At 38.5% G+C, this 13,971-nt stretch overlaps 2 protein-coding genes across 4 annotated transcripts; one reads left to right on the top strand and one right to left on the bottom strand.

The window, feature by feature from the left end:
• The first annotated feature begins 1,870 nt into the window (after positions 1 to 1,870).
• Positions 1,871 to 8,493, top strand: bmb (brambleberry). Its single transcript, XM_008406695.2, has 13 exons — positions 1,871 to 2,262; positions 3,982 to 4,229; positions 4,630 to 4,758; positions 4,854 to 5,039; positions 5,132 to 5,354; positions 5,570 to 5,686; positions 5,776 to 5,955; positions 6,408 to 6,614; positions 6,695 to 6,833; positions 7,012 to 7,073; positions 7,160 to 7,287; positions 7,379 to 7,500; positions 8,081 to 8,493. The coding sequence occupies exons 2-13, from the start codon at positions 3,984 to 3,986 to the stop codon at positions 8,223 to 8,225; spliced, it is 1,884 nt and encodes a 627-aa protein (XP_008404917.1). The 5' UTR covers positions 1,871 to 2,262; positions 3,982 to 3,983; the 3' UTR covers positions 8,226 to 8,493.
• A 151-nt stretch (positions 8,494 to 8,644) lies between these two features.
• Positions 8,645 to 13,336, bottom strand: LOC103463386 (GDP-L-fucose synthase). Of its 3 annotated transcripts, none has more exons than XM_008406698.2 (10): positions 13,240 to 13,336; positions 11,853 to 12,004; positions 11,636 to 11,750; positions 10,999 to 11,127; positions 10,841 to 10,914; positions 10,611 to 10,744; positions 10,378 to 10,509; positions 10,227 to 10,306; positions 9,708 to 9,807; positions 8,645 to 9,624 (listed from the first exon to the last, which is right to left on the bottom strand). In XM_008406698.2, the coding sequence occupies exons 2-10, from the start codon at positions 11,978 to 11,980 to the stop codon at positions 9,569 to 9,571; spliced, it is 948 nt and encodes a 315-aa protein (XP_008404920.1). In that variant the 5' UTR covers positions 11,981 to 12,004; positions 13,240 to 13,336; the 3' UTR covers positions 8,645 to 9,568. The 3 variants fall into 3 exon arrangements, with proteins under 3 accessions (XP_008404920.1, XP_081462315.1, XP_081462314.1); XM_081606189.1 differs by lacking the exon at positions 13,240 to 13,336 and adding an exon at positions 13,044 to 13,067; XM_081606188.1 differs by lacking the exon at positions 13,240 to 13,336 and adding an exon at positions 12,857 to 12,879.
• Between the last annotated feature and the right edge of the window lie 635 nt (positions 13,337 to 13,971).

Genomic DNA, 13,971 nt, shown 5'->3' on the forward strand with positions numbered 1-13,971 from the left:
CGGCTATATTTTGTGTTTGTGGTTCCCCCTGGGTGCAACCCTGATACATAGGTGCAACAGATTGAGAGGGCTGGAATGTGGGTCTGGGCTGGGAGCCTGCTATGGACTGTACAGCAGGAACAGGATTACTGACATTCGCAGCTGCTGTGGCACTGAAATTTGGTACAGGGGTCTGGGTAATTGGGTAATGGTTGCCTGTTACTGGGGGGAGCAGAGTAGCTGCACAGCTGGCCATTGGAGGTATTTGAAAGCCTACCTGGATAGGTTGGGGTGTGGGGTGGAATGTAGGTGGTCTGGATAGGTGTGGGTGCTACGTCCCAAAAGCTGCCCTGCCTGGTTATCAACCCTTGAGGTGGTGCGCTGGGCTGCTGCACTAACTGAGATGCATTTTGGGATGCATTGGGATAGTTTTGATGACCAAGGTGGGCTGGTGCGGTAGGGAGAGGAGGAAGAGACGATTGCAGGGGGACAGGGTTTTGGTCACTATAAAAGGATAAATGAGGAGGAGGAGGAGTAAGCTGCCCTTCACGTGCCCATGGCTGCAGTTGTGTGTGACCTTGAATGGCACTGAGATTATTTTGCTGGGACCCTGACAGTGATCCTGGACTCAGAGGCTCAGCTGAGTAATTATGCCACATATTTACCCCTTCTTACTTTCTTTATTACTTTTTACTGTTATGTAGAATTATGAGCACAACAGATCATGTGTCTATGTCTGAGGAAGTTTACTATATGTTCTTTATAGCAAATAACAGCAAATACATTCAACACACTGCTCAGCACATTTTATAGAGATTTAAAAGAAAATAAAAAAATGAAAGCGTCACAACAGTTATGAATATTCAATACTGAGACACAACGACCTCTGTGACTGGTTAGCTGGACAGATTTTTTTTTTTTTTTTTTTTTACATTACCGTACTATCACAAAACAAATTAATACAACAACATTTTATTCAAATCTTTACACAATACACAGGAAGCCCACGTTTAAACAGCAGGAACAATCAACCGGAGTGAAGTCTCCTTTTTTTTTTTTTTTTTTTTTTCTTTTGCAAAAAAAATTCCCTCCAACCTGTTGGTCTCCAAGAACCACAATCCGGGTCACGGCACCAAGATGTAACCCAGGCTTTCCCTCTTTGGGTCTGCCGCTGGTGGAAGACACCCTATGAACTCTGCGTTGTGTTTTATTTGTGAGTGAAGATGGGATGTGATCCGTGCAGAAAAGAGGAATCGGACACAGCGATCTTAGTTGTGGGGAGACCTTGGCGCGTTTATTTCGTCCACCTTACAGGCAGTAAACACACTGTCAGCATTCAACCGCTTTTTTCACAAAACAATCAAGCATCACAAAACAATCAAACATCACCAGAAAGAAAATGTAATGTATGCCTAACTGGCAATCTGAACCAATAGAAATATATAATGTTCATTTTTTACACCGGGCTAGCGGAGCTACTGCTTACCTTACAGGCAGTAAACACACTGTAAGGAATACAGCAGTTCGCGCACAAAAATCCCCTGCACTACGGTGTCCCCGGCAGGACAAAAATGCCAGGATTGCGATGGTCCCAACAGCACCCTCTTTTGGGACACTTGTGCACTGCTTTACAAAAACATTGTGACAATATTGCATTTACAAATTTTTGGAAGTATGATCCAACTGAGTGAACAGGCTGTTAGTTTCACCAGCAGATGTCACTAGTGAGTCATGAATGAAGCATCGAGTAATGAACCTTTTTGCAAAGCAAAAGGCTGGGAAGCTTCATTGCTTCATGAGGCTTCATTTGCCCATCACTACTTGCTACAACATTAGCACTTAGCTTGAAAAAACTGAGCAAGCTACACACTGTGCTGGACGAGGCGCTGTTTCACTCTGGACGAATGAACAGTGGGTTCCAGTGAACGGATCTTCAGAACGGATTATTTTACTGATTCTAAAGATTCAGCACATTCAAATTAACTGCCGTTTCCATTTGACTTGTGAGTTTGTTTGATTTCATCTATCCGCCCTCCCGACAGAGTCGGGCGGTGCAACGAGCGTCGTCTGACACACGGCCTTGGCAGTATTTTGCCCCGCAGTTTGTCGTTTATGCCGAAAAACAAATTGAGCGCACCTATAAAGGCATCGTTGAAAAATGCGACAAATATGATTGGTTGCCTGACCGTAGAGAAAATTTAGCCTTCATCTCCATCAGCTGTCATTGCCTGTGGGATCTCCAGAGTGGTGGCTTTTTTCTGCAGGAGTTTCCTCCAAACTAAGGTATTTTGCATGTTCTTTAAGTGTATGTTCGTTTTATTTTTTCACATGATCCTTTCTTTCAAATGAATGATACGGCAATATATATATATATATATATATATAATTATTGTTTGTATAAATTATCAAGAAAATAAACACTGTCATTTTAGATGTTTGCTGTTGTATGGTTACACAAAAGTATTTGCTAAAAAAAAAGAGAAAATATCATTTGTAAACAAGTGTATAGTTGGTGCTTCTTAGTGAGCAGACATGCCTGGGCAAGCCTCCTACCCTTGGTCTTAATAAGCAACCGAATTAAGTTTTATTTATTTTTTATTTAATCTCGGCTACTACAAAAGCTTTTTCTCTTTAGAATCGCTTAGCAGGAAGAGAAAATACATTTAGAAAGCTGTCTTCCGTTCTTCAGACGTTACTTTCATAATGATTGATCCGTCTTTGTCGCCATCTACAGTCAATAATCAACATTGAGATCATTTTAGTATAGAAAACGCCTCATTTTATGTCAAATTCGCATATTTGGATTCATGAGTTTAAACTATCGTGATACCTATTCACTTTTACTTTAGAAACCCAGGACGGGTTTCTAAAGTAATTTAGAATCCAGAAAAACTACCCAGCAACCCAGAACTGGAATGGGATTATCAACATTATTAGATTTATCTTTCTTCCTTTGCTTTTTCCGTTGGTTTGTTAATTTGTTTGTATTTTAATTCATGTAAAGCACTTTGATTTGCCTTGTTGCTAAAAATGTGCTATATAAATACAATTACCTACATTAAAGCCGCATGACAGCTTTCACCTGTAATCAGAGAGTGTAAATCAGTTGGCTTTCAAATGTAAATTGTGCATTTAATTTTTTTTAACTGGTAATTTATGTTGTCTGTCACAGAATGATTTATTGTAAAATATTTTTGGGTTTAGCTGAATTGGAGCTATTTTTAAAATTTAAATGTGTTCCTCTAGTGAACCACATGGTCTATAAAACAAACATACTCCACTTGGAGGTTATGCAATTTTTTTTTCTTTCACTGTAGAGTATATTGTGTTTTGTTTAAAGTGTCAGTGTTAAGTTTCCAGTCTAACCTGCTATTCTTGTAACCAAGGCATATGCACTACTCCTACATCTTTTTAAAGCTGATTAGAAAGTTTACCTTATTACCATTTTCATGCATAACAGTAGCCAAAGTATGTGGTGTTTCCAATGCCAGCATCACCGAGAGGACTCTAAATGCATTTCCTGCTTTGTATAAATGAGACTGTTTTCTGAGGCATGCTTCAACCTCAAGACCTAAAGTAGTTTCTGAGGTGTGGCACACCTTTAGGGCGGTGTGATGCAGTACACTGTTGCAGCTAGCCCAGAGTAATTGCTTAATTAAAAATAAGAAACTATGTGAAATTATTAAGCATTAATAATTATTAAGCAATGGTAACTGAGTTTGTTCAGTTACCATTCCTCAAATGACAATAACCCTTTTTTTTTGTTTATTTCATCTGCATCACGTTAATGGATCAAGTTAATTTGCTAAAATAAATACTGTTGGAGTGAATATTGCATGTTTAGTAAGGATTTTGTTTAATATAAAAAAATCTCTAGTCGGATTAGACGATGTAATTTCTTTGAATGACTTCTAAATAAAGTAAGAGGTCTATAAAACCACAAGACATTTGAGTCTGTGAGGAAAAATGCAGTTTAATCTCTCTATCCATGTTCTGATCCAGATATGGGCCGCCTTCTGATCCAGCGTCTGCTCCTGCTGGTTACGGTCTGCATGCTGGCCTGGCCTGCAGCCAGTGGGCTCTTTGAATGGTTGAGGACCCCGCAGCCTCCCCCTGCGACAGCTCCCCCTCCCGTAGCTCCAGCGATCCTAGCGAAGGATGCTCAGTTTGAAATGGTGACTTCAGACGAGAAGTTTCTGGCTGAGGCGAAGCAGCTGGATTTGAGCCCTCTGGATAGCTGCCACTACAGGGTAAATGTGGATTTCCTCCATAGTTCATTTTCATAAAATTACTTTTCTTGTAAGAAAAGGAAATTGCTTGGAGAGGAACAAGGGTGATGCACAAAAAACCCCCTTAATAATTAGACTGACCCACTGTCCATCTTATTATTATGCAAAGGATTGAGTCTGCTTTTTAATCTCTTGTAAATTGCAACCCGACCTGATTCACTATTACCAGTAAATGTCAGTGACAAACTTTCTTAAACACTCCTCCAAAATACAGAAAGATCTGCGTGATTGAAGAAACAATTTACATGTTTATTTGGGAATGACTCAGAAATGTGAAACGGATTCCAAAGACTTGGAATTTAACTTGAGGAAGCAAATAAGAGGAAGGAAAAGCGTATTGAAGCATTGGACATGTCTGCAGGTGGTTGCTCGTTTGAGGGCAAGCTGTGAAAGCCTCTCTGAGGAAAATCTCGCCAAGCTCGGAGTGGAACTGTTTAACTGCCAGGCGGAGATCGAAGGGCGCCGGTCCTTCCCATGTACTCAGGAAATGGTAATATTGTGAAATGAGATTTATTTTTTACAAAAAGTTTTCTTTCCCCATGTAACAATTTGGAAAGTTTTGTAACGGCGTTTTTGTTGTTTCAGACCATTAAAGAATGCACAGCAGATATGGACCCGGACACCTGGAACGCCTACCACATAGTGAGCAACAGAGCACGCTCAGTTTGCTACGCAGCTCGCCAGCAGCTGTTTCGCCGCCGAGCAGAGCTTACAGTCAATTCTCTCATCTCCACGGCAACAAGCCAGTTAGATGCAATGAAAGACCTGAAGGTTGAGTTTTGTGTGTCCCAAAAGCTAACATTTCTACTCTTTGCTTTGGGATGCCAGATCCTGAGTTTCTTGTGCTGTTTTTTTTGATGCAGGTTGGACAGCTGGAGCTGAAGGAACTGACTGCAGCTTCTCTCGACAAGCTGCTGGAGGGCCATGGCGCCCTCCATGCTCAACAGGGCAAACTGCATGAGGGCCAGGAGCAGATGGAGGGTTCACTGAGAGAAAACCTGGAACGTCTTGGTCAGGAAAAGGCCCTCATTGCCTCTGGACAGGAGCTGGTCGCCCAACTCATTCAGGGAATCACTAAAAGAATGGGTGTGTTTTATAAGCTAACTACAGTGAACTCAATCTGGCAAAACTACCAGTAGTTTGTGCTAAACCACTCTATGCTATGAGAAAACACTGAAGAATCAAACACTTGTAGTTGTATCTTTTAATCCCTATAAGTCACCCATTCATCTGAATGACAAAGGGATTTAACTTCATGTTAATTGAAAGGAGCAGTTTCAAATGGTTTTCTTTTCTGTTAGAAAACGTGAGCGAACATCTGCAGATCCAAAGCTCAGAGGTCCAAGATGGCCACAAAGCAATCACTGATGACCTTGCAGAGGTCAGGCACCAAGCTCAGGATATCTACCAGAAAATTGGTATCAGATCAACTTCACACCATTTTTCTAATCGCAGTAAACGACTGAGCTGCATTGATTTCTAAGTGTCTGCTGCTGTGAATCGACAGACCACAGCATGTCTGAGTTTCTGCAGTACCAGGACCAGACTTCCCAATACTACACTGACCTGATGAACAAACTGGAGCGCATGAACAGCACACTGGGAGTCATGCTGCATTATCTGGACAACATGGAGGTTCGGATAGAGGAGAAGCTTCACGTGATTCAGAGCTACCTGGGCTGGGCAGGTGAGTTTGGCAAATTAAACTTCACTCATGTCTATGAGTATAAGATAAGAAGTTTGAATCAGAGGAAATATGTCATGCTTTGACTGTAAAGAATTGGATTGTGGAATTATGCTTTGATGTATAATTCCACAATTATACAACAATGACTTGTTGTTCACTTGTCAGTAAATAAATCATTCACCGACTTGTTATATTGTTTGGTTTTTCCACCAAAAAGAGAATAAATTTGAAGTAAAATGATCAAAGTTGTTCTGAGATTTTCAACTGGAATATATTTTCCCCTCAGTTGATTGATTCTTATTGGAGAGTCATTAAAGAAATTGATTTAAAATTCAAAGTGTAGAAACCTTTATTTTAATGCTTTGAATTACCAGAGCAAAGTGAATGCCGAAGGATTTAGTTTGAAATTACAAAATGTTTGCGTGAAAGTTTTGGGTTTCTTCTTTTTGCAGGTTTAAGTCTGACTGCTATGTGGACCTGTGTTGCACACACGGCCTACTTCGTATTGTGTGCAGTCCTTCTGACGTTCCTGCACTGTCCGGGTTTCTCCAGAGCCATGCTGCTGCTCATGGTTCCCCTCAATGCAGTGGCTGAGGTCAACCAGCAGCCGGCGCTGGACCTCACCAGCCTCACTGTGCTGCTGCTGACTCTTTCCCTGGGTATTGGCTTCACCAGACCAGGCACAAGTCGAATATGAGGCTTCCAAGTACATTTATAACGGTTTCCTTTGTGTCTGTAGGTCACTGGTTTGTGACTGGTCTTTGGGCTTGTGTGCCAAGCAAAGAAGAACCAGTTCCACCATCGCTGCTTGGTCCATGCAATGTCATGGAGCCTAAGAAGCACACGATGTTGGGTCCACCATCATCTACACCAGAAAGGTTTGTATATTTCACCTTTATTTGAAGCTTTTGGAAACTGTACAAAATTCTATTTGAATAAAGTTAATTTTCTCAAAAAGTTACAGATCACTTTGTACTTTGCATTTCAAATCTTGATGTTAATAAATTACTGCGCCTCTAAATTCTTCATGTTGTAAATTTTAATCTAAACTTTCAGATGTGAAAAAAGCGACTTATTTGAGCGAGACAACTTGTTGAATCATGACAGCTTTTTATCAGGTAAAAAAATGAAACCTGACGTTCAGTAGAAAAGATTCACTGTAATGGATTAACTTTTATTATTTTATTTTTATATTTGTTTTCAGGTGAACTTGGCATATCAGCAGTATCTCCCCCTCCGAGGAGACCCGTTCCAGAGCCCAACTTCCTACCAACATTTAGAACACCGAATCAGTCCACTCCCAGGCTGATATCCCACGAACTTTTATCAAGGGTGAACTTATTAACTTGTCATTTTCTGTCTAAAGGTAACAAAGTTCAGCATTTCATGAGTCATCATTTGACCCATTCTAATCGCATTACAGGCTCTAGTTGATGACATCCCTCAGAAAATCACGGGAGGAGTTTTTGATGCAACGAATGAGTCTCATGATTTTGGCAGAGACTCTAGAAGTGCAAGTCCTACTCCATCGATTATCACTAACAGGTTAGTGGTTTGAATGTATGAGATATTTGCTTCTCAAATTCTGGAAATGTTTTCATTTTTATACTTTAAACATGCTGGTCAGTCTAGAATGGTCACTTTCTAAATTATTTTAGGGATTTTAAATGCTGGTGTGTTCACATAGCTCTACTCCTAATATTGAAGAAAAACACTAACACTGTCAATTAAATATTCATGGAGTAAATCATCACAAGATCCATCAATCAGACATTTTTTTTTACTATTACAGAACAAAGACAAATGTCTTCATCCTAAATTCTAATGTGAAATTATATATTTTCCCAATGGATATGTTAATTTTAAACCTAATTTTACTCTAAACAAGTACTGCACAATGCTGAATACCAATTATGGTATTTGGTACTGTAAACGCATAGACATGGCTCCAGTTTTTTGTACTTGCATGAAAAGGAAATACTCATAAATTTTAAGGAATAATTTTCACAACCGTACCAAACATTGCCATGACTGCTGATGTAATACTACACAATGTTTAGTTTGTTTACTGTAACCCAGTAAAGTCTGAGAATGGCCTCATTCCTCTCTCTGATTTCTGTGGCAGTTCTTTGTCGGGCCGTTTCCTGTGTAATGGAATCACAAAAGCAGGGAAAGCCTGCAAGAAAAAGGCAGTTCCAGGACAGGAGTTCTGCCGCGTCCATGATGGGGGACACAGTTCTTATGTTCACTCCCAACATGTTGAACGTTGAGACATTTTATGTTAGCTGGAGCCGTTGCTCCAAAAACTGTTTACAGCAGTTTTTTTATTACACTACATTTGTAGAAATTTTAAATGTTTGTCACTAGATATAGAATTTTTACTTTTTTTTTTTTTATATATAAATTATTTCAGATGTATTTTTCTGAAATTAAAAGGTTGCAGGCAGTACAGATTTAAACCATTTGTCAGTATTTAATAAATTCAAACCACACATTGAAAATCTTGTCTTTTTTTTTAATAAACTGTTTTATCATTCACACTTATGCTCATCATTTATATTAACCGATTCTAGCACTTTGTCACCACTTGTGTAACAAGGAAATATTACATTTTCACAGGTGAGAAGGGAGGGGGGAATAAACTCAATACAAAATGTAAATCAATCCACCTTTATTTTTTCTAAAAAAAAAAAAAAAAAAACTTTTACAAAGAGCTCCTGATTGTAAAGTGGAATGCTTCTTTTTTATATGGTTGACATTTCATCTGGAACTTGGAGCAAAGTGAGTAATCTTGATTTTTCTCAAAGAACCTATGCAGCAGAAGTGGCTGACCTTCATTGAAGCCAAGAGAAGAGTATACATTTCCTGAACCAAAAAGAATCCTTTGCAAGGATTGTGAAAAAGTGTGAATAAGGCTCTTGAGTAACGATGACAGCTACAATGTTTGTAAAGTCCCACCCCTGAAAGTAAAACCCTGACTTATGTTTATAAAAGTGAAACTTTCAGCTGTTTCCATTCACTACTATTACATTTTACACAACCACAGCTTGGCTTGATATTATTTATTGTTCTGGTGCCTGTGAATGTCAGCAAAATGCTCTTCAGAACCAGAACAGAAATTGGAAAGTCTTCCTAAAATCTACCAGAATTTAATTTTATCACAAGCAGTTATGGCCTTTGATATGTGCTCCATCAATGTTTAGGGAACTTTCATGATTTTTCTTTTTTTCATGCTTTACTGTATTTCTTTGAATAAGAAAAGGGATATAACTTGTAAAATACAAACTCAAAACACATTTGAAAACAAAAAGATGAAAATGACATATTTCAAAAAAAAAAAAGCTGCAACTGAAATCAACTAAAAAAAAAACGGGAAGGAAGCATCTAAAACGTCATGTTACAGTTTGGTCCTGGAGTCTAACTTGAAACTACAAAGCTTTTCAATGATTATCAGACATAACTATTGGCTCACTACTTTCTGCACACAATAGTATCCTGTAACACTCCACTGTTGACCCCACCAGTTTTCTTTTTTTTTGTTTTTATGTTGTTTTTTTTAACAGAAATGGTCATTCAATGTACAGCTTTGATGCCAACAGGTTCAGGGGTCATCTTACTTCCGGACGGTGTCATAATTGGCAACAAACCAATCGCATGTTTCTTTTAAAGCTACAAGTGAAAACAAGAAGACATGTCATGACACAGTTACTTACTTTAGCAAATGCATGCAAAACAGAAGGATATGATCTTACCTTGTCTGAAGGGTGTGAATTTGAAGTCTGGCAGGTACTGACGTAGTTTTGCATTACTGGCAGTCTTCTTAAACTGACCATCTGCTTTACTGGTGTCATACTGGATATTATGAGTCAAAGAAATTGGAAGTTATTGAGTCGAGCACAAAAAAAATCACAATGTTTAACCCATTGATATGTCAGTAGTATATATCATTGAACATTTAAAATATCAGTATTAGAAGAAAACTTGTTGCGGAAATCAAACGAGGCTGAAAATTACACTACTATCTAAACAAACCACTGTGTTTTACCACAGTGAAGCATTATTTTTTCCATTACTACATAATATTTTGAACAATCAATATATCATTCACCTTCATGTGTCTGCTACATTTCAAGTGCTAGTTTTAGGATGTTAAACATGAAATCAGGCTGTTACACTGTCTTTTTCTTTAAATTGTCCTATTTTGCATACAGAATCACTACCTACTGTAAATGAGAATTTTCAGAAGCAGACAACTTTAATTGAAAGGATACCACTACTTCTCCTTTAAAGCTCAACGACTCAACAACTGCCTCTGCGGCTTCTTTTATGGAGACCTCATCTTCTTCCCCAACTGCAACCAAACAGCAAATTACTAAGCGTCACTGTTGACCATTTAAATTCATGCCATGCATTGAAACTCACCAGAGAGAATGATTGGGTCGACCTCTGGATACTCCCTCAGGACCCAGAGGAAAAGACGAGCCAAGTCCAAAGAGTAGATGAACTGTCTTCTAGGAGAGCCTGAACCCCAGACCACCAGGGGCTTCCCCTCCTCTGGCCAAAAAAAATCCCACCAAAATTTTAGTCTCTGCCCTCAACGTTCACCTCCAAACTCCCAAATACTAAGCCCTCAGTCTCCTAAAAAGCAGACTTACTTTGAGCGATGTATGCCTTATGTATGAGCCCTGGCAGGACGTGGCCGTCCTCGATGCTGAAGTTGTCATGAGGACCAAACACATTTGTGGGAATCACAGCTGTGTAGCATCGGCCGTGTTGCTGGTAATAGGCCCTGGGAGATGTACACATAAACTGAAAATCAGACCCAATTTATCTGCTTAAAGAAGTGGGGTTCTATTGTTGTTACAAAACGGCACCAAAAACTGACCTGTTGTGAACATCAATCATCCTTTTAGCATAGGCATAACCAAAGTTGGACTCATGAGGAGGGCCGTTATGGATCTGGTTGCAGACAGAAGAACGTGTGGTCATCATTGAAAAAATCCATTATTTATTCTAACATTATGTATCAGAGGGAGCTTTTACCATGGTCTCGTCGATAGGATATGTTGTTTTATCGGGGAAAATGCAGGTGGATAGACAGGAAACAACCTTAACAGTCCCGACCTCATGTGCCGCCTGCAGCACATTATCGTTGATGTAGACGTTGTTCCTCTGCATGACAGATATTGACAGTTCAAGTTTGGAAGCAAAAAGACAGGAACCATTCTGTGACAATCCTGTGGAACATAGATTAAAAAGCTGCATGAATCTGCAAAAATTAAAGACAAGTAACAGAGAGGCAACCAGTGAGGAAGCAAACTTCTTAAATAAAATTGTTCTGGACATTGTTGCTGGTTTGTTGCCACGGCGTATGCAGTCATAGTGCTTAGCAGGATGTACCCCAAATGATTCTAATCATTATTTTCTTCAATTGTTTGGTTTTGAAACATTGTAAAGTTTTTGATTTTGCTAGATGTTCTTTTTGCTATAAAGTGTTGTGTATTGGCTCACTGAGAACATATTGGCATTAAATCCGAGGATTATCAAATTTTACAACTGTTCTGTCAATTACTACTAGATGGATTTTGAGCAGAGCCATAATTTGTTTTAGCTTATTGGTGTAAATGATGCATCCTTTATGAAGGTTAGTCCTTTTTCAGTCATCAATTGTGTGTCCTACCCAGAAGTCCAAGTTGTGCTTCATGTTCTTGAAAAGACCTCCCACCATAGCAGCCAGATGGATGACATGGGTGGGCCGATGTTTTTCAAAAACAGCCTGTGTTTCCTCTTTGTTCCTGTGAAACCAGAAGCACACTGAAATGTATGTGGACTGTTTTTTTTTAAAAAAAAGAAAAAGTGTGAAGCTGTACAAAACATAACCAGGCAATGATTCTCACATCAGGTTTGCATCTTTGGAGGACAGAAATATCCATTCTTCTCCTTTTTTGGCTCCCTCTTCTTCTTCTATAACGTGACGTATGGCTCTCCCCACCAATCCAGAGCCGCCTGTGACCAACACCTTCATCTGACCAGTACACTGAGAGTTTATCTAAGCAAACAAGAAGACACCAAAGAAACATCACATGAATAATTATCAGAGATAGCATAACCCTCCTAAAATGGGTTATGATATTTTAAATCAAAATCAATTCCCAAGAACGCCAGTGTCAAAAGGAAAACAAGGTTTCATTCAGTAAACTACACCAGGGAGAGAAATATAAGACCAAAAATAAACCCCCAAATTATTATTTCAATGTCAGATGGAACAACCAATAATGCTAAAAGTATTATTAGCATAATAATTTTAATAAAGTATTTTTTATTATGCTAAAAAAATACTTTAGAGCATAATAAAAAGTATTAAAATACTTATTCTGTTCCCACAATGTTTTCTGCGGAAACAGAAAACATTATTTCTGTTTCCACAACAGAAACAGAAACAATGTTTCTGTTGTGGATCAGAAACATTTGTGTGTTTCTGATCCACAAATGTAGATCAGAATCACACATACACGCAAAAAAACCATTGTTTTTTTGAAAGGTTATTTCTCTTTTATGATTTTGACACTTGGTTGCTTATTTCTTATCCCCTTACTTTGCCTCAGAGTTCATTCAAGGGGACAAAAGTAAATAAAAATAAAGCTGGTTAATTTCTCAGTTTATCATAATTCAACATATCCGTCATGTCCATCTTGATAAGGTAATACTCAATCCTAAAGAAGTCCTCCAGCTTGAACAAAGGTATGACGCAGGGAATCACAAATTAATAAAAAGGAGACAACGTGATTAGAATGATACCTAAACCCTTAGAAACCGGACAACAAAATCGAAATGACACACAAACTAGTCTACAGGTAGATATTTTAGCCTGGGAAGTTTAGATATAAATCTCATCACTTACAATGTCAATATGTTATTTCTAAAATCAAGTTTAAAAAAAATCTAAGAATGTATATTTTGTATCATACCACTGTGATCCGAAAGTTAAAAATAACCTGGCTAATCTCTAAAGAAATGAGAGTACTGCACATGTCGTTGGTGTTTTCGGTACATTTCTGACAAGTAAAACCAGACAGACAGGATCTTACCAAAGTTGTGCTTGCTAGCCAAAAACTTGCACACAGCTAATTCCTTTGCAATGAATTACCAAGAAATTTAGATAATTAAAACCTAATGTATGAAACAAAAAAGTATTATCGGTCTTGTTTCTACAGATTTCAACTCGGTGAGGTAAAATAGCATTAATTGTTAGTTAAATCATTGTGTAAAACAGCAGTTTCTTACCTGTTAGCCAACAACACTCCCAACAGTGTCAAGCTACGAAATTCTATGTGAATGTTCGCTTCCGGTTTCTAACTTCAAAATAAATGTTTCTTTTGAAACTAGAAATTTACCTAACGAGGTTTTATTTGCAGGTTGTGCTGCTCTCTGCCTGCAACCGAAAGTCGAAATCTTTGAAGTGAGGTAGAATTGCCTCATAATATCCAGCATAAGCGTCTGGAGTGTAAAAAGTTTAGATAGAGGCAGTAATAAAGGAGTTACCTGCTTAGTTTAACATAGTTAATGAACAGTTCTAGGCCACCATGGATCCTAAACATGGCTGTAGTAGATCAATAGATTAGGTTCCTCCAGGCCACTGTATTTGTTGCCAAGAAAGGATCTACTGTTCACCTTAGTGATGGCAAAGTTATTAAAAGACTGGAAATACTGAGTTATGTCACTGAAGATGTGTACTAGCACATCCAATAATGGGTTTAGCAGTTAACTATAAAGAACCTTGGTCAACATTAACTTTTTATTGCCGTCCTCTGGTGGATTAAAAAAATGCATGCTCTTGTATCCAAACTTGTTGCTGAAGCAGTATTTTCATTTGGCTCAGCTCTAGCTACCACTGTCGGTCACCTCAGTTAATTTTTGGTTTACTTTTGATCATCATTTAATAAATCTGAAACCTAATTATGACTTTTGATCTGTTCAGAAGAAACCGGTTCAAATTTCTGAATGAAACAGTTTCAG

Source organism: Poecilia reticulata, chromosome 4 (genome assembly GCF_904066995.2).
Source record: "Poecilia reticulata chromosome 4, P_reticulata-male-v2, whole genome shotgun sequence".
Taxonomy (NCBI): Eukaryota; Metazoa; Chordata; class Actinopteri; order Cyprinodontiformes; family Poeciliidae; genus Poecilia; species Poecilia reticulata.